Here is a 20,680-nt window from a genome sequence, read left to right on the forward strand (position 1 = left end):
ACTTCCAGCTTCTTCCTGGCAGCAGACTACAGTTTTTTCTCTATTGCTACCAACTAAAATGAAAATATCACCATATGTCCTTGATTGAGGCAAAACCGAGCATCATCCTCAGAACACAGAATGAAACACAACCAGTAGGTACCAGAGTAAGGATTTATTCCACACACCATGGTTTTCAGCAGATTGTCTGCGGTTCTCTACCAAAAAACCCCCGACACGGCATGAAAAGGGATACAGATGTCTGCGAATGGAATTAATCATCATTCGGTTGGGCGGGTTTTGGCAAAGAGCAGCACCGAAAGTCAACGAGTATGAGGTACATTGCTGGTGGGTTCGTTTTTCGCAAAGAGTTTGTGAGTATGTTTTTGTAGCATTGCCGGTAAATGAAAACAGTACATTGAAACATTGTGTCCATAGTTGTTAATTCCCAGCACAACCTAACGATTCTAAGTTACGAAAGCCACCCTCGTTTTAATAAAGTTAATTTATGGTGTGTGGCAGTTGGTTTGTGAATACGCGGGTAGGCATGTCATCCGTTAATTGAACCAGTTAAAGAATTACACTCCTGGTGAGGTATGGATGCATAACAGGGAATAAAGGGGTTGTTTAGTTTGTGGGTCGATTTAAAATGGAATTTATAATAATTCTACAGTGTTTACAAGGGTTCAAGGTGTTAAAATGTCAGATGGAGTTTATATCACTCAACAGTATAGAAATAATCCTGAGCAATTTAAGCACAATGAACTACGAAAACAATTCTCTCTTCTCATTATATTTTGAAAAGTGATTTTAAGCACAAAAGCGACTGTCTTTGTAGGAATAGACCCACCTGTCAACGCCAACGTTAAATGTAATCAATCACATTTCCTCCGTACAAAGATCTTCCTCTCCTAACTATTGCTATCACCATCATCATCATTACGGTTATCATCATCATCATCATCTTCCGTCAGCAGATTCCCCCAATTTTCTTACTCCCAGGTTTGTTTGGCTGTATGTGTTTAATTTATCTTCTTATTAAAGCGAATGTACCATTTACACCCGGGAAATGCGTACACCATACGCATGCGAGGGTTGTGGCCCTCCTCACCGGTAAGCAATTTCAGAGCGACAAATCAGGGACATTCGCGTTAAACGCACATAACACACAGGGTGCGTTTGCTCCCTAGCATCCTTGGTGAGTCAAACATTGCAACGGGGAAAATGCCTCGATACGGTCGTCGTCTAGAATTCGACAGGGAATGGACAACAAAAGCACGTACAACAATCAACGCACACTGCGATCTGTATGGAGTTGTGCAAAAACGCGGGCAGTAGTAGTAAGAGGACGAAATCGGATTACCGTGAAGAAAGCAGATGAGCAACAGAAGTTTGCTCTGATGTAGTTTATCTTAGTTGCCTGTGTCTTTCCACAACGGTGGTTAGAATTCCCTGTTAAGTATGTCTGGGTGTGAGTGTGTTGTGCTATTGTATTGGTGCAAAGCAATGTATCCTGTCCGCGACGGGATATGCTTCTGGGCGGGAAGTACACTAAAAATCAATAAATTTTCGCAAACACTTGCCAACTTTCCACAAAACAGTGGACCGTTTAGCGCACTGCTGTGGTGGTTGTTGTAGAGTTCGGGTTCGTTGTTTATAGTACGTTCAATTTCCGGTCACTCTGAAGGTGGAGGGTTGGAGTGAGTAGTCTCCCAAAAGCCGTTTCCAAACCTTTTTGCACACAACCGTTTTTGTTTGTCTTCCTCTTGAGCGTACGCTGTTTGTTTGTGAGTCCCTCCTCTTCTCAGCCGTTTTATCTAACTCAGATCTCAGATGGCTGTTAATGTTGTATGGGCGCAAAATTTGATTCCCATAGTAGGCAGTGAGCGAAGGGGGCAGCAGTGTTTTGTTTATTCTACAGGTCGTTCACACAGCTGAGACGACTCAGCACAGTTTTGTGTGGTTTGGTGAGAAAGGGGCGGGAAATAAACCGCGCAAGCAAGTAACAGTTATTTCTTTGGTATCGTTTCTACCGCACGAGCAGTTCTTTATGCTTGTCTGTTAGTGGTTGGTGCAATTTCATAGGAAACATGTATGCATACGTACCCAAGGGATGACAAAATGTAAAAAAAAGAACGCCAAAAGGTTAGGGCATTAGCTTCGGGCAAACAAAGGTTTGTGCCGTGTTTGTCTGTTTGTCAAGAACTTGCTGAGACACTTGTATCCAGTGCCCTCAGGTGATGTCATACGAGTTTTATTTGATTGCAGGCGATTCGGTACGGGTACGGGTGAATATGCGTGCCCGGGAAGAAAGCGTTATTAGCTTAAAAGGAAATTATTGTTTTATTTTGATTGAGGGTGAATAAGATGAGCTGGAACGCCATTTCTGTGGTAGGGTAAGAGTTTTATGATGATTGGTACAATAAAGGTATTGATTTATGGACTGTCTTTTATGAATAATACCATCTTGGGGATGTAAATCCGGTTCGAAGGACTACAATATTTCAAAATTTGAATTTGAATTTGCTTGCAGATGTAAATGAAATGCAAACCTACAAATGTGTCCTTACAATATTTTATAACTACGTCACTCGATTGATTGATCATCATTCCAATTAACCCTCGATTACATCACGATCACCAGCGACGAGCGCATCGAGCGTTGATTTACGATCAAAACCAGGCATACCAAAACGCTTCTAATGACAGTGTAGTCACGCTCATCAACCATTTCTCTGATTTTCCATTGCACCGGCGCTCGTAAGCGCGAAGCAATTAATCAGATTAGTGCAAATAAAAGGACCAGTACAAGGTGGTGGTGGTGGTGAAAATGAATTAAACGCGAAGAAAAAAAAGGGTAACGCCAACCCTGATCGTCGGTTTAAAGTGAGATCAATAATGAACTGTTATTTAGCAATCGGTGTAATTGCTACGCCCTCCGAGAAAGGGCGGCGCAGTGAGTGCCAACACTAGCCATGGGGTTGGGAAAATCGAAATCTGATCTGTTTGGAGCAGCATCTAAGCAAAGGTTTGTTCTTGGCCATAAAACGAGAACAATTCTTTTGTGCACACAAAATGATAGGGGCTTTAACATCCTTTCTTTTTTTTCTGTTTGCTCAAGATGTACAATCGTGAGATCGTGTCCGGATGCCACCTTTTCCCAAGTACAATTGTTGGATAAAACCAATGAGAAATGGTCAGCAAATGAGTTGAAAAAAATACACGGTACAATTTATTTCCAATCCAACGGGGTCCGTCAAACGGAGGAAAGTGAGATAATTCCAGTGCTTTAATGCGCAATAGGATGTACCTACATGCAATGTCTAGGTGCATGCACGTTCGAAACGTGCGAACAAATAATTGACCTAAAGACCGGTTTCGGATGTTGTGGGGTCGATGAAGAAGGTTGGGCTTTTCCGCAACGATTAATGTGTTATGTTGCAGTAATTGTTCGTTTGCATCGTGAAAAACGCCCCATCGGGCGGAAGGGCTTGCGCAAACTTGATCTTGGTCGGAAACCGAACCCACTTCCATGGAGGAAGGGCTTTTTTCATGTTTTTTTGTTTAACGATGGTGAAGAAAGTTATATGAAGAGTTACCAAATAACTAGAGAAATTGGTTCCATTAAAATTGTGTACATTAATGTCCAATTTTAAGGATTAAAATGTAAAAAGGTACATATTTATTTTGACAGTGGAAGAGATATTGTTAAAATTGTGAGAAAATGCGCCTCCACGAAGGGCTTCACCATTTAAAGCGAATAAAAACATCAGGCATATGAAATGCTGTTAGAAAAACTAATAAGACAAACACTCTCCCCATTACCGAGTACTGTGAGAAAGAAGAAAGGGACAAAACGGAAAAACACCTCAGCCAGTGCAAAGATAGCAAACCCCACAATCAGAGTGCATCCCGGCCGGTCGAGCTAATGGTGTGTGCATTAAATTGCATGTAAAAGTGTGTAAATAGAGGATCATTTAGTCCGGGAGGTCTTTTTTCTTTGCTATGTATCTCTCTCTCTCTATTTAAACTCGCCGACAGTGCGGTTTGTGGCAGCAGGTGGAACATCACATCTCCAGCCGCGATTTCCGCTTTGTCACCAGTCGTCGCCGGCCAACCGAAAACCGGAGGAAAGCTACAGACAAACGGTCCGTGTGTGTGTGTGTGTGTCTGATTATTGCATACCGATACGCGACACCGAACGGGGTACCGTTTTGCACGTTGATAACAATGCGTGTGCAGCTTATCTTGATGCTTTTATGCTCTTATTTAACGGATCGGATAAGGCTGAAAAAAGAAGTGCACCAACCAACTAATGGAGCGGGCGAATGCAAGTGAATGCTGCATCCGGATGTTTCTAGTTTAATGTTTGTTTATGTTTGCAAAATGCGGATGGAACTGGAGGGTGCTAGAGGACTGGAGGGTAGTTAACGAAGGGAACCGGATTGCATAATTTATTCTGTCACTTCATGCTGGGGTGGGGAGAGGGGGGGGGGATGAATCTTGAGGCAGAAGTGTGATCACTTTCCCCGTAAGCTGGGATGCAGTAGGATGCAGCTGGGTGAGGTGGTGCAACTGATGAAAGCGATTTGCATTCTTGATAAGCTTGCTTGCGAAGAGCACAAGCGCAAGATCGTTTTTGGCTTGTGGGAAACATGTTCAAGATGAGGGGCGGGTTGTTGGGGTGGTAGACCTAACGGGTCTATTTTAAATTGAAGGAGAAAGTGACGAGCATGTTTTAATTAGCTTGCAAGGATAAAAGTGAAGTTTGAAGGAATAGCAAGGTTAGCTAGGCTTGGGCTAATATGATGCATCAGCTGTTCCGAGTTACTAGCTTTGCAAAGAAAAGCAAAATTATCTTAAAGGTGATCAAATATTTAATAGATAAGTTTTGAGTAAGAAATGTATTGCTTTGCCTATTTTTCATTAAAGGTCATTTGATTATATAGATACTTTTAGATTTATTTCTTTACAATGTTCTTGTATCTAAATCAAAGACATTCTACGTGTTTCGAAGCATTTAATATATAATTAAAGAGTTTCTAACAGACATTGCTCATCTCAAGACTGTCACACGATGTAATATTGTGTAATACAGGGTTTCCCACGATTTATTGGTCAGTTTCCATGATTTTTTGGTGCGTTCCCACGATTTTTTGGTCGTATCTCATAGATTTTTGGTTCGTTCCTATAATTTATTGGTATTTTCCGATTTGATATCAATACAATCGGACCAAAAAATTCTGGGAAACGGCCAAAAATCGTGGGAACGCACCAAAAAAATATGGGAACCCACCAAAAATTGATGGGAACCGACCAATAAATCGTGGGAAACCCTGTAACATGAGCGATACATTTTAAGAGTATTGCATTAAGTATACAGTGGAACCCTGTATGAACTCGTTATGCGAAACTCTCGTAATTTGAGAGATTATTTTTCATATAAATCATTTGAAAAGGGAAATAATTGGTTCCAAGACCGAAGATGTGCTGTTAGAAAGAGCATACATGCAGCTGAAAAACTGAAAAATGTCTTCATAATACTAACAAATTGTGATAAAATCTTAGTATCAAAATGCAACGAACGGTTAATATACCACTCACTTGTGCCCAATAATACGACACTGCTCCTTCTGGCAATAGTTTTACATGAAACGATTCTTAGTATCGAAACTCATTTGCCTCAATTCTCAATATTAATCAACCGTGAGCTAGATTTTAGATAAGCTCCAATTAAATGTATCCTGGACACAAATGATATTGCTCGTTAGGCGAGATTAAACTCGTTTGTTGAGTATTTAGATTAGCTCGTTGTGTGAAAAACTCGTTATAAGGTGTACTCGTGATGTGGAGTTTCACTGTATTATTTTATCGTTCAATATATAAAAAGTTGAAATCTTAGTGAAACCTTCTATACAAAGCCATTACTTTGAAAGCATTTGATGACAATGGAACGAAAATAGGAGAAATTGGAGAAAAAAGTTGAGATGCACTGAGATACTCGATGCCTTAAAGAGGTACAAGATGAGGTACAAGAGCTATATTTTAGCTTCAGCAAATGTAATGTACACCATCAAATACAACTCATAGTTTACCCATGCTTTTCAGCAGTCCAAAAATGGAAAGGATCTGATTTAAATTACGACAGCATCAAACATTCCTTTTCTTATTTTATGAAAATCACTCAAATCATCAAAGCTGAACTTATATGCGAATTGAACTGCAGCTTATGCCGGTTTCTTTTCACCACACTAAAAACAATTCCAAGCACACCGATACACCAGATAAGAAAGAAAGGTTATTGGCATAGCAGAAATGCAATCACTGCACACGTCATGTCGCACCATAAAACAAAAACACCTTCCAACCCATACACGATCGTATCCAATCGGTGGAAATTGCACCGATCGCGATCATCTCTCCAGCTCCAACTACCAATCACAAACAGACACACACACAGACACAAATCATTTGCTTGAGGGAGTCTAAAAGGGGAGATCTTACCTGAAAGATCGTGTAGCCACTGTCGTACATCCAGAAGTCTTCGGGCGGGTTGCCCGGCTTGGTCAGCTGGATCGCGAGACATTGTTGCAGTATCAGCCGGCACTTCTTCGGCGTTCCGGGCGAGTTCGTGCTCATCCTGGAGGCGATCGGTGTCGATCGGCATATATCTGGTTGCTCCGTTGCGCCCGTTCTAAATTTCTTTCCTCCCGTTCGGTGCACGCAGTAAATAAATCGACGCCGCGTACACTAGCGGCAACCCTTCGGCGGCCAGGCCAGGGAGAGCCCCAGTTCCGAATGATTAATGTTGCCCTGCGTCCGCTCGTTTTTTTGCTGATGTTGCTGCTGCTGCTGCTGCTGCTGCTATCAGCACGCGGTGATCCCTCGCCGATGGTTGCGTTCCGATACTCGATAGCGTATCATTAGAGCGCACAGCAAGCGAACCACACCGCAACCCACCCTTCGGGCGAAGGTGGTATCACTATATCACTGTGCGCGCCGGGCTTCGGTAAGGATCAGTGCGCGGGTTTCGTGGCGGAGTCGATTGGCAGTGCTCCACTCTGGGTGATCGGATCTGCTCAGCCTGAAATGGGAATGGGGAAGGCAATCAAAACGTTAGACCAAATGAGCACCTTTGCGTGAGATGGGGTAAGGGGATGGACTATGCTGGGTTTCGCTTGTGCATTCTTTGTTTTGGTTGTGAGCCGAGTGGAAAGGAGGCCGATGGCCCCATATTGCGAACCACCGCGCGCTTGACCTAGATCGCGGGTGGCACAACGATGGCTCATTAAATGGTGAGCAAATTCTTAACGTGTACTGGTTGTTTGCTTTAAATTATAGAGACCTTTTAAGTGACCAATAAAAACATTATTATTCTACATTATTTTGTTTTCAAAGAAAGATGCTGCGAATGTTGCCTGTTAACCTCAGTTACCTGCTATACGACCGATCACGCTCACGAGCTGCCAAAAACTGACCGCCCGTCCGGTGGCAGATTCGTTCGGTACCAACCGTCAAGCACATTTCTATCTAGCAGCTTCCCGAAAAAGATGAATGCGAGGAAGAAGGAAAGCAAAACAAGACCTTCACGAACAGGCTAGCATCACCACCACCATCATCACCACCGAAAGCAGAATCAAACTCCTCGATCGATCCTTCGAGCATCGAGGGGGGTTTTTTTGGTGACGTAATTTGTAACGAACATTCCTCCCGCAGTTTGCTGATAGGCAAACGAAAGACAACAATGCTACCTACAGCCACGAACCCCAAGCGACGAACCCCGCTGTCGCATGTATGGGGCAGATTTTTGGATGCTTATTTTTTGTCTTCCTCTGTCGGTTCCCTTGGTTTTGGGTTTTGCATACACGATCACACTTGCGATATCGTCCGCTAGCTAAACCACCTGACAACCGTGTCCGTTTGGGTAAATATTTAATGTTTGCGCGCACGCTAGACCCATGATGCCGGCCGCTAGATCTGCACAGCTTCGGCAAAGCTGTCGCACGGCGTCTTTCGGAGGCTTTTAAAATCGATCTCGGTGGCCACGGCAGCTCTTCCATCTTCTTGAACTGCTGGCGCGGCTCTCTAACAGTTGATCCCGAGGAGCCCGTGTCCGAAAATAAACAACCAGCCAAGTCATGAATATTAATTTTTCCTCCCTATAGCCACTTATTTCTCACTCTCGGCATATCGGTCTGTGGGCTGCTTTGTTTCGGTGAAGATTTGCCGCTGCTCCCCTGTCCCATCGCTTCCTCGGACGTTTAGGTGCGAATTTGAAAAGACACCATGGGTGATTCGTATGTGCTAATGTTACTTATCAAGCTTCTCGTTCGGTGGACACGCACCGTCAAAATGGCAACCGAGGTATGCGACAGGCGAGTGCCGTTTTCGGTTTCGGCTTTTACTTTGCTGCCAGTGGGCTTGGGGATGTATGTTTTGCTCCCATTTACCATTGCGATGCTAGTTTTCGCACAGCACGGGTACCGGTGGATTGTTTATTTTTGGGGCCAGTTTGCTTTCGAAATCTATCATCGTGCCACGCGATAGAACTCGGGGTAAAGACTAAAATGAAGGCACTGCTAAACGGGTATAAAAGTGGAACGGCTCTAACCGTCATGGGTATTGGCAAACACTGTACTGTTTGTCGCGGTACTGTTTGATTAGTTGATTTTGGTACAAAGCTACACGGTACACGCGGAGATGCTGAAGGTTGCTGCTGGAGTGATGTCAATAAAGGCGGCAGAGCAAAAGGCAAACCAAAAGGCCCGTTTTCGGGTGACTCCACGGGTGATCTTTGCTTGGTGGAGCAGAAGGATGTTCAATGGAGGAGGGCAGCAAAGCCGAAGGTTGGTGTTGTTGGGTGGAAGTTTGTGTAGGTCAAATATGAAACATGCATGATTATGCGTTTTTACGGCAAACAAGTTCGAGGGAATACATTTTAGTATGAGGTTCTTGTGGAGTTGCTCTAGTCAACTCAAAGACATAGGGGATATTGTTGGTCCATAGCAGGGATAATAGCACGTCTAAATCGACAATCGTCTCTCTAATGATGCTCCAAGGACTTGTTTATATATTTGGTCGTACACCACTTATAACCTTTTAAATAAAAAAAAGCTTAAATTGAGAACTCAAGATCTCAGAGTTACTTGGCGCCTAACAAGTCAAAAACAAAAACCCCGCATCTCGATCTCAAGCGGCACTTGTGCAATTGTGCGAATTCATGCCGAAGCATCGTCGTGCCTTTGGGAGCGCTGATGACCTTCAGATGACCTCGAAAGATAGCCCAACCCGCAGGCAGCACCGACGGGAGTGCCACCACCCGTGCTTCATCTCAATCCCAAACACCATCAGAATGAACCAAAGTTTTATTAGGCAACCTGACCGCGCATCATTAGTGAAATCGTGAGGTACGTCCAGTTGCCAATACCAGTTCCAGCAGGTCTCTGCTTTGGTGCAATTTGCACCCACTTGTTCGGTGTTTGATTCGTCAGTCCAACCGATAGGACAGTATCCTTCTCAGGTGCCCAGCCATTACCGCGACTAGAGGTGTGCATAGCACCTTCACTTGTTTATGAATTAATTATGGCTCGTCTGGGTCTAAGTCTGACTTGGACTTGAGGCACCGGCGATGGCGTCAGATCATGATCGGCAACCCCGTCCAGAAAAGGGCAGTTCAGTGAACGTAATGAACAAGTTTCTGTCCTCCCCGAAGGGTGACTGTCGCTAGTGTCTGGCGAACAGTTAGAAGTTGCGTGTTTGATTGGCTCAGTGTTGGAGCTCCCTTTCTCGAAGCACATTGGCTCCTCGTCGTCCATATTAGAATACCGTTCGGTGCGGTTGGGAATGTTTGGTAAGACAATTATCGTTTTGTGGAGACTCGTAAACTTGCGTGAGGTGTGAAATAGAGCCGCAAAGAGTGCATTACTTGCGCTAAGGAATGTATTACACATGCTATAAATTGAACTGTCCACAGGGAAACCAATTCAGTGAAGGTGGAGTGTGGTTGAAAATTTAAATTAATTTCGGTGTACAATATCCGTGCCGGGACCTTCAGGGCGACCATTAGCCCGCCCGTCGTTTTCCAATGCGGAACAGAATACACTGCACAATGTCTGCCTCAGGTGACGACCCTGCGCGCACCCATAGCATGGGGCTGTTTGTTTGTTTGTTTGGAGGAGCTCCAAATGGTCAAAGTACCATAAATGGTACCTATTGCCTTGCCAGATCGCTAAGGATCGCGTAGTCGCTTGCTATTGCTGAGAAAATCTGTCACCCGTGGACCGAGCGGAGGCAGTGGGTGACGATGGGCAAATGGAGCCACATTTCAGGGTGCCTGTCGCTCTGTGCTCTGTGTTTGACCTTGCCGACTGCACGACTTTTGTGTGCTGATGTGTGTTTGGTTTGCTTTTGCTTGGAGAGGATGCGTCTCCATTCCTTTCCGTGCTCGCTGGTACTCGATCGGACTCGCTAGGTTCCCCTTCAGAAAAGGGAAGTCAATTCGGACAACTTAGCTATGCTTAGATATCGCCGCGTTTGCGGTTGTGTTGCCACGCGCGAAACTTATCCGCCGGCTGTGCCGTATTGGGCACAACCGAAAAGGCCACAGCCGGCCCCAGCGAGTAAGACTTAGCGATCGGTAACGTATCGGCTGCTGGACATTGCTGGACGATCGCGCCCCGTCGCAAGTGGACAGGTGATCTAAGCCTATCGCTTGTTATGGAACTTGCAGGCAGCAAAAACCAGCCACAGCAAGGGTTTGGCAAGGAAGTCGAGCATTACACAGTTTGCTCGTTTGCTGCTGGCAGCATCAACACAGTAGTTGATGAGACGCGCAAAGCCCTGATCACGATCAGGTTTGCTGCTGCTGCTGCAGCTACTTCTATTTTTTTGTGTTCGTTGCTACTTCAACCCAATCGCTCAGACAGACCGACAAATCGGGCTCGATGTACCTCGATGGACTCGAGGGAAGGGTACAGCGCAAAACGGTTAGCAAATAATTACGTCCGGAAGTAATCTGCTACGATCATCGTCATCTGATCAGCGGGCTGTATTGAACAGTGCTCGAGAAGGGAAAGGAATGGCGTGTAACGAACAGAGCAAGAGAAAGAAGCCCCTCACAGCTTAAGTGACGAGATCTAGTTCAAGAGTCGCCTCCAACTCTGAATGGATCCGATTCAAAGGGAATCCGTTTTTTGTTGCTGTTGCTGTTCGAGCTTAGCCGACCCTTTTCGAACTGGAACGAGTGGCCAGTTAAACGGTTTAGGGCCCGTAGCGACCGATTTATGTAATGATGGTTGCGGTTTGGGGGTGTTGTGCTTGACCTCCTCCTCCCCCTCTTCTTCAGAAGTTGTTGGGGAACAGTTTACCCGTTAAACGAGCCGTTTCTGTGTGTGTGTGTACTTTCAAGAGGAAGCAAAGGAACAGCAAGCAAGAGGGGAAGTGGTTTGGTTGAAAGTTTTCCCAGTTGAGCAGGTGGGAAAATGATTCAATTGAGTTCATTTGTTTAATGGGGTTTTTAGTTAAAATAATTGAATAACTATCGGGAGCTGTGTTTTAAATTGGAAGTAGTTTTGCCTTACAGGGAGCAGGAGATAATGTGATTAGGGAAGAGCGTTAAACCTTATCACCGAACCAATGAACATATAGGTAAACAAGGTATTCTAATAGCTTCAGACTGAATGTATTAACAAATGAAGGCATTCGCACTTGAATTGATATCACAATTGTGTCACCTGATATCACAAATATGGGTGTCGTAGCTGATGGGGAAAAGTGTACCTAATCGATCAAACACGGCTGTCATAATTGTTGATTATTTTTTCCGCAAAAAAGAAACCACTTACACATTTCGATATTTATGTAATTGATGTGGAGTGATTGCAAAACTTCAAATCCTATTTTTTCCCCATCTGTCACAATGTAGGGCAACCATGCAATTCTTCGTAACATCAGAGCGATATCGTGAAGCGAATGTTTGTTTTTTTTTTTGCTGCCCGAGATCACCCACAATCGATCGAATTTTCACTTTCGTTTAATCAAGCGCAGAATTTGGCACAACAACAACAGCACACAAAAAAGGGCGCACATACAACACATCCCGTAAGCCATTGTTTGGGGCGCACACACATGCTATTGGCTATTGGCTAAGCTGCGTTCCCTTTTTTGGGGCAGCGATTGATTGGCAGGGGCAGCGCGTGTGTGTGTGAGTTGCGCAAGTTTTTGCGCGCACCATCCCTCGGCGCTCATTAGAGGATAATGACTTTGGAGGAAAGTTTTTCCATCCGTTTTGCCCTTTTTGCCAGCTCCTTTTATCCCTTCTCTATTATGTGTTTACATTGATTTCTTCTTTCTTTTGTGTGTTGGTTTGGTGCTTTGCTCTCTTCGATAAATACTTTCCGAATTATTAGTTTATTTCACCATTTCACACAACAACTTATTCCATCTCACACCTGGTCACGGGTGGAAAAACAAGCAATACGGCAGAGCAGAACCTCACCAGGCGGTGGAAAATGAAAACACAAAACAAAACATTTTCAAGCGATTATTTTGTTTCTGAGGTGAAGTTTTTGTTTATGATGCTGGCCAAAAACCAGAAACGGATGCATCCACTTGGGGCAAGATTTATGTGGGTAAAATCAATTAAAATAAAAAAAAAACCGTCTTCAATGAAATGAAAATCAAAGAAAGAAAATTCACTATTCAAAAGAAAGAAATGTATTAAAGTACAATGTGCGAACAGAAAACCGTAATGAAAAATTAAAGATCCTCCTCCTTTTGTGCGGTAAAGAACACGTCAGCCGGAACGATCACGGGTGTAACTTTATCGGGGTGCAAAAACGCATTTTCTTTCTTTCGGGATGGGGTGTTGGTTATAATTTTGTTTTTTTTTTTTGCATGTTTGGGCCATAAAAAATTGCTATAAAATGAAATGCAATGGCATCAGACGGAACGTGAAAGGAATGCTTGAATTACTTTTGCTTTGTGAGCGTATTTTTGTTATTATGAACCGTCTGTTGTTTGTGTTTTGGCTTTCCATCTACATTAGATGATGTAGCTTTTAGTGAAAAAAGTGGAATTTGCACTATTTTGTCTGTGTTATGGTTTTGCGATCAGCGGTGATCGTTTCCGGGAATGCTTAGCATGTTTTGGCAGTGACTTTTGTTGGGTTTTTTTTGTGGGAAATTAGACAAACAAAATCCGCCCTTCGCCTAAAGCTAGTTATTATTAAGCGCGGAATAAACTCGTTAACTCACATCGGACATGAATCTAACCGCTAAATCCACTTAGCAAGCCACTTTCCTTCGATTTACACCTTTTACCACGACGATTAGTGTATCAATCCGTGCGACTTTATTCGCCATCGCAACGTGTCGCCAATTGTTCGATGTGAATTATTCACGAATCTATGGATAAAATTAACACCTGTGCTTGTGTTTGGAGTGGAGCAACCTGCCGCGAACTTAACTCTCATAACGGGCAACGGACGGGACGAGACGTTTGTCTCGTCTTGTTTCGGCTTATTTGCGGCTCTAATTAAATCCCCCTCCCCGTCTCCTCTGTGCGTTTTTCTGCGTAACAATTCGCAGCGGTTTGCGTCCCGACAGGGGTGGCCGGCGGTTGGTTACATTTCTGCTTTTTATTATTTATTTGGCTGAACCGATGCTGTCCGATGCCATGGAGAAGTTGTGTAATGGACGAAAGTGGAAAAATTATATTTTGCTTCCATGCGGCTGTTGCGGGAGGGATAGCCTTTTTTTAGTGCATTGTTTTATTTTCCACGCACGTGGGGTGATGGGTGGGGAAGTTTTCCACCAGAAAAGAAGCAGCACCCTTAGCAGCCGCTGTGTGAGTGTAAAGTTGTAGCTGTTGTTGTTTTACAGTTTTACAGAGGCAAAACAACACAAAACCGGGTTAGCGGACCAGCACCGGACCGGGTGCTTAGGCTCAAGTTACCGAAAAGAAGTGCAGCAAAATATTGATCCTTTTAACTGAGAGGGGAAGTAGTGCCGCTTACAAGCATTGAGTAACATGGTCCAGTGACCTATAAATACAGGGGAAGTCGAGTGTGGCAACTGTTCATGCAAATATTGTGATTTTGACAGTTACAAAAATAAACTTAATTAGTTTTTTACGGAATAATCTTGTCAGCTAATATTGACCACATTCATAAAGTAGCAGTCTGAAGCTCATTTGGTGGATTGCTGTTGGAAGATCAGTTAAAGCTGAATTGAAAAGACATTTAAAAATGGGATTGTTTTGTACATTGAAGTGACATGATTACAGTCTGAGCAGGCTCTTCAATAATTGTGTTTTCGTACCATAAAGCTCTTATTGTTTATCTCATTGGAAAACGAGGATCAAATATACTATTCGTTTGATGTTTTTCAGACTGGAATCATCCAAAATACCAGTTTTCATTTTTGTTGCTAGACTTTTGTGGCTAGTTTGGACTAGACTGGGGTGTTATTGTGAGACTTGTTTTGTAGTAACATTTCTGGAGTTTGTGGCACCGGGGTGCTAATGTTTGTCATCATCATGAGGATTGCCTGGATGGGCTGGTTACCCTCAAAGTTTATGTTTCTCATCCCTAATGAAATGACCGGAATGAATGTGCAATGCTGTTGGATGAAACAGCACAGCTTAACATGGACGAGATCCTTACAATGTTATGCATTCTTACAAGAATCATGCAGAGCAACGCATATCAACTTATCTACCAGAAGGAATATTGCAAAATGATGCATCCTACGATTCACAAGAGCCCTGGAATTTATAAGGGATAAAGATCTCTGCCACGCTTTCTGGACCTCACAAAACGCACTCTTCCGCCGAATGATGTGATAGAACATACGATCTCGACCTCGTTCAATTAGACTACTCGACATGGACTGGATTGGGCCATGTCTGCTACATCCGAGAACACTCTAATCTATCTAAGTGGATTGAACACGACGTATCTGCGCTTGTTATGTTTTGTAGTTCTTCTCTTATTTGAGTATTCGGAGCAAGATCAAAACATTTCATATCATAAACGCCATTACTTTTATCCCATTTATATTGTACCATAAACCAGCTGCTAACCAAAAATAATGAACAACGTGTTGCTGCTTCGTTCAGCTTCTCATATTGAATGCATTCTTCGCACAGAAATGCCTGATGAACGTGTCTTTTCGTCTGCTTCACGGAGGGCATCGTGCACCCGCTTCCCATTCCTTCCGAGCCGTAGTAAAGAACCGGAGTCACTTTCAGAAGCGTTTGAGGTTTAATTAACTTAACACAAGCTGCTTTTCGTAAACGAGGCAGGTGGAAAGTGAACACACAACCTGGGCTGCAGCAACAGCAAACATCCCCATTCTCGCTAACCTTCTTCCGCAAGTGGCCTATTTGAGATAATTGTTTAGCAAAGTACTTGCCGTACGTACGTAGCGCGCCACATACAGCCATAAAAAATGAAGAAAAGTATGCAAAAAAAAATCAGCAAAAACAAAACCACCCTTTCATACCGGGCTGTCCGGGTTTCGTTCGGCCCGGGCGCACGGAACAGGATGTCACAACGCAAACACACGGCAAAACGCGGCGAAACCAACGCGCGCGCGCGCCACTACAGAGGCGTAGCTGTGCCGCTGCAACGCCACCGTAATTACCGCCTTCGTTTCTGAAGGGTAGCGCAAAACTAACCAAAGGCAATGGCTCTCAGGGACAGGGAATAGGGGTGGCAAATACGCTGCTGCTGCTGCTGCACAGCTCGTCTCGCTCCCGGGAACGCAGCGAAACCGGAAGGTGTGCAACCGGCACATACGGCACGTTTCGTAGGTGTCGCGACGTCGTCGTTGTCGCTGTCGATGCCGTTCTGGAGAGCGAGGCGGTGTATGCGCGCACACAAGTAGCACGGTGGAGTCATAATTTACTACCGCTCGAATGGCACCGGCCGTGTAGGCCGCAAGGTGCAGGCCGAAATGACAGGCGGCGCGCAGAGTTTGCAAATGCAAACCGCCCTGGGGGCTCCCTGGAGAACGCGGATGAGTTCAAAAGGCCACACCGTTTGTTGAGCGTTGTTTGGGGAATGGTGTGCAGATTTTTGTCTTTTCGGGACCTCACATCGCAAAGATGCTTCATGGAGTCAAGTGTTTTTTTTGGGGAGTCAATTGGACAGAGCTTAAAGAAGAAGCTCCAAGAGCCCTCCATTTCAATGTGAAGTTCGCATGACGCATCATCGGCACAAACACACACACAGACACACACGTGAGCGGTTTGGTCAGGGCTGGAACAGGTTCTGGTTAATGTATTCGCTCTCCCCTTTTCCGGCACTTCGGCTCGAGTTGTTGGAGGTATGATTTTATGGTGAAAATTCTTCTCCACCTTCTTTAGTACTCCTCTTCGCTGCGTTGCGAAGGGAGAGGAGCCAAGTTTGCGATGCTCGTTGCGCATCGAGATGGCAACGGATTCCATCCACCTGGGGCGGGGAAGCGCCCACGACACTTCGATCGATACGCTGGTCAAGCTCCGAAGTCCCAGCGCCATCAATTCCAGGGCCACAGCATCGATACGAAGATGCAGACACGATAGGGAGCAGTGTGGTTCTTAAGAAAGGAAGAACCTTTTCGCGCACAAAATGCACTGCCGTACAAATTAATCCATACACGCTTGTAGCGCTGTGTCACGGGCACACCGTCTTGCGTGGCTTGGTGTTGTTGGAAGTGGAATTTCCGGTTTGCAAATTCTGCAATGCCCAAAACGGTCCCTTTTTCTGCGTCCGGCAAGGGTCAACGACATCCGACAGGGTGTGAAGACGTCACTTGGTGGAGTGTTGGGCATATGCGTAGGCTTGCGCTGCAATGGACACTCTTTTGCGCTCGCAATCCTTCCTGGGAGCTGATGATCGTTTGCTATTAATAGAGCTCCAAGCAGCTTGGCACAATCGGCAATGTCTGGTCGATCACACAACGAATCAATTCGGCTTTTTAGCGTTTTCCCACCGTGGTTTTGAGGTGGAGACCACACAAAAAAACCACAACAACACAAACGGCACGAAAGGTCACTAACGTGAGCTGTGAACTAATCGCGATTAATGGTCGGGCTTAGGACAGGAAGGCAGTAATAAAACCACCCAGAAAGGTGTTTGAAAGCTGGAAAAGCTTCCGAACAAAAAACAACTACCAACATGATGTGCACGATCGATGGTGAGAAACTCGATCGTCTGGCCCTTTGCCGCGGTGTTTGAAAGACCATTCGATGGCGGGAAAATGCTGCCGGTTGCGTTAGGAAGAAGAAAAAAAAAACCAGAGCATCGTGCAGCGAAAGTGAGATCATCCCGCTACTCCCGCAAGCGAAGGGCTGCTTTAATGAGTGTTCACACCTTTCCACCCAGACCAGCGGCCTTTTTTCACAGTGTCTCTGTAGTTGGATGGATCAGCTCTAAGGTGGGTTGGGTTTCGGGGAATGCTTTCGCTTCGCGTACAGTTAATTCGTCGGGTAACACCCTTCCCGGTGATCGATTTCGATCGTTCGTCTGTCACCGGAGGGCTTGTTTGGTAGGCTGTTTTCTTTCTACGCCTGAGGAGTGTTTCGTTCTTTAATGTTTTGATTGATTCAATTTTTGTTGCTGCTGGTACCTGTCGTTTGGAGCAGTTGTTTGATCGAACCGCCGATTAGAGTGTGTGATTTGGTTTTTTCTCGTTATTAATTGTTATTCATTTCGCTAAACGTTCAGCACCTTTTTGGAGGTGGGCTGATTTATTGGTGTTACTATTGCTGGAGGGTTGCTAGCATTTTAAATGAAGAATGTTGAAGAATTGTATTTAGAAAATAGATTATATAGACGTAAAGAAATATGGTTACTTAGGTTTTGCTTCTCTACTTAGGGTATTTTGAGAAATAAATATTCCTTGAATTTCCTTTGAAATTCTCTTCAAATTATTTAATTTTACGATTTTCAATAAAAGTTTGTGTTTTATAAAAAGAAGTTCCTTCTTAGATAATCCTGAGTGATGTAGGGATGATATAATATGGATGTTGATAGAAAATTATTGAACACTTTGGAAATCTGGTTCTCAGTTATTATAAAGTTATTATTAACGAAAAGTTTTTAAAATAATACATAGGAACAAGGTTAACTCTTAAGATAGAATAATTGATTATCGTTATCTTTCTTTGAAGGATTTAACGTCAACGTATGAAATAAAACAAATAAATTACGAATACCATCAACGATGATCAACGACGTCGAAAGGTATAATTATTCTGTTCAACCCGAAAAGTGAGTTATAGATAAGTCAGTAAAAACGAGCAAATGAATTAATATTTAAACGAAGCGTGTCAATACAAACAATTAATTGCGATTTATAGGAGCATAAAAAATAGAAAAAAGGATTATTATTGGAAAAAATAGATCTTGAATGGGTTAAAGGTAATCTTTTATGATAAATACACAATTGGAGCTTACTATAAATATTAAACAGCTATTTCATTAGCTGATTGATTTTAAAAATCCTGTGCAACATACGCAACCCGACCTTCCAAGTGATGCTAACGACATACTAAGGCCACACCAACACCGAACGCAAAGCTTAATTGATCCAGACATTAATTGGCCTCGGCATCGCACCGCTTAAGGAAGGGACGAGGCGGTGGTTCTTCTTACCGTCGAAGGTGAATTTCACATCCCCATCATAGCATGAGAAACTGCACCTTGCCGCTCCAGCATCTCGGGCTGGCCCAGCGGAACCGAGCCGATACGTCGTGGCGAAACCTAATTAAAACACCACCAATCAGAACCCTGGTGGCGCGCGGTTGATTGCTCGCGCTGGGTTGATTCGAATTCGGCACGAATGTAGGCCACCAAGGTTGTTGCACATTGCTGCACACACACACCCACACACACACACACATTGGCTGATAGTGTGTGCTTTTTGTTAAATTAAAATCGGTCAAACGTGTGTACAAGGCTTGAGCTGGGGCGAGCTGTACGCGCCCGTCGAGCGCGCATAGCGAAGTACATTTCATTATCTCATTATCCAATGATTTAATTTCCCATCCTACGAATGAGTTGCGGGTAGGTGAAAGAGAAGAGGGAAGAACCCAGTAGAGTGGGATTCCTATGGAAAGCCATTTCGCAGCATTGTGTTATCTGGCCGTTTCGGTGTAATTGTTTATGCGGTAACCTTTAAGGTCGTCATGCGCATGAAGCGTGCTTTACTGGAGGTTGAAATAAGCAGTGCTTGTGTGTGATTTGGTGGCTACTTTGAAAGGGAATTATTACCATTTTTACAATACCTGAAAGCAAGATAAAAGAGCAGATAGTCTCAATTTATGTAAGCTTTCATTTGAATCACATCGGCAAAGCAGCTCAAAACCAATACGGAACACAGCCAAATAGCATTTAATTCCATTGTAAATTTACATGGTTAAGCCCACTAATCGCACACACACACAGCGACTAATGGGTCCTTTCTCGGGAATACTCCTTCGCTTCGATGCCCTAATGCACTCCATCATCGCAAAGGGCGCACTGTTTTACATTCACTTCCCCATTTACCCGCCCGCCGTTCTCAGGCATTGGAAATTATCGCGCTTTATCAAATGTTTACGATCAATTCAGCTCAACATTATTAGCCCACCCATTATCATTATTTGCCCGGTACACTGCTGGGGGTGCTTGTGTTGGGTCGACGACGTCTTTGCCGGTGGTCGTCCCCGTCTCCCGTGCTAATGTACTCCGTAGGCTTTGAAGTTTTTCAACGATAGCTAAATAGTCACGTTGTTATCAAAGGAAAGGCTTATCGGGCCCACTTTATCACCCACTTCCGATCGCGCTCGGTCTTGGAGCAGCCCAAAACGATAACGATCGCGATTGCTAATCGAGATCCCCAAAAAGGCTGTCGATTGATCGAGAGTCGATTGAGCGGAGTCTGACGGCTGATAGCTTAGGGAACTTATGTGGAGCATATCACGTAAGAAAGGCACGCGTGAGATGATTGCTGGTTACTCACTTCCTCCGTGTGCGGGTTTTCCACCGCGCCAGCCGAACAAAACAGAAAACCTACCATTAAACACTTTCGGAACAATGCGAAGAGTATTTAAGCGCACGTGTGGTTGTGGCTGACTCGCAAGGGCGGTGTGCGGGTGTGCTCATAATTCGTTTATGGAAGCTGTGTTTGGTATTTTTGAGGGAAGTTTGCCGGTATTTTTTGTGTCTTTGTGTGTGTGAGTGTTGGTTTTTTCTTCCACTTCGTTCGCATTCACTTGTACGCTACAATTATATAATTTCGCTCGATTATGAACGAAAGTGTTTTGGGGTCGAAGATAATGTCCGCCACACTGTAAGATGCCTTTATGGCCGACCGGGCCGGGGATGGGTGGGAGCTTTTTAAAAGCAGTGGGTGGTTGGTGGTTTGTTAGTTGGCTTCCTACTCCCGTACGCTTTATTTGTATTGTCTTTTTTTCTCCGAATTGTTTGTCGGAAAAAAGAACGTTCCGGGCCGAAATGAGGACCCCAAAACAAAAGCCCAATGCCAATGGGTAGTTTTTGTTGATGGCAAATTCCCTTTCCAGCCTTGTAAATTCCCATTTTACACTCACTTTCGGTGCAGTTTCTTTTCCCACTGTTGCTCGGCCTGGGGTGGTGGTAGTATGGGAAAACAGTGGTGCATTGGAAGGATTGCGGTGATTAATTGGGTCTCGCCAAATGTCAGGCGGATGGATA

At 44.3% G+C, this 20,680-nt stretch overlaps 1 protein-coding gene across 5 annotated transcripts in view; it reads right to left on the reverse strand.

Moving 5' to 3' along the window:
• LOC121591529 (mucin-17) overlaps positions 1 to 20,680 on the reverse strand; it is an 88,845-nt gene that overhangs the window by 9,399 nt on the left and 58,766 nt on the right. For 4 of the 5 annotated variants that reach the window (XM_041912142.1, XM_041912140.1, XM_041912141.1 and 1 more), the window contains exon 5: positions 6,484 to 7,063. In XM_041912142.1, coding sequence (XP_041768076.1) covers positions 6,484 to 6,618 — 135 coding nt within the window. In that variant the 5' untranslated portion in view covers positions 6,619 to 7,063. Of the gene's footprint in view, positions 1 to 6,483; positions 7,064 to 7,414; positions 7,477 to 20,680 lie in introns of those variants that run through there. The other variant, XM_041912144.1, reaches the window with a different exon arrangement.

The sequence above is a fragment of the Anopheles merus genome, chromosome 2L (assembly GCF_017562075.2).
Source record: "Anopheles merus strain MAF chromosome 2L, AmerM5.1, whole genome shotgun sequence".
In the NCBI taxonomy this organism is placed as follows: Eukaryota; Metazoa; Arthropoda; class Insecta; order Diptera; family Culicidae; genus Anopheles; species Anopheles merus.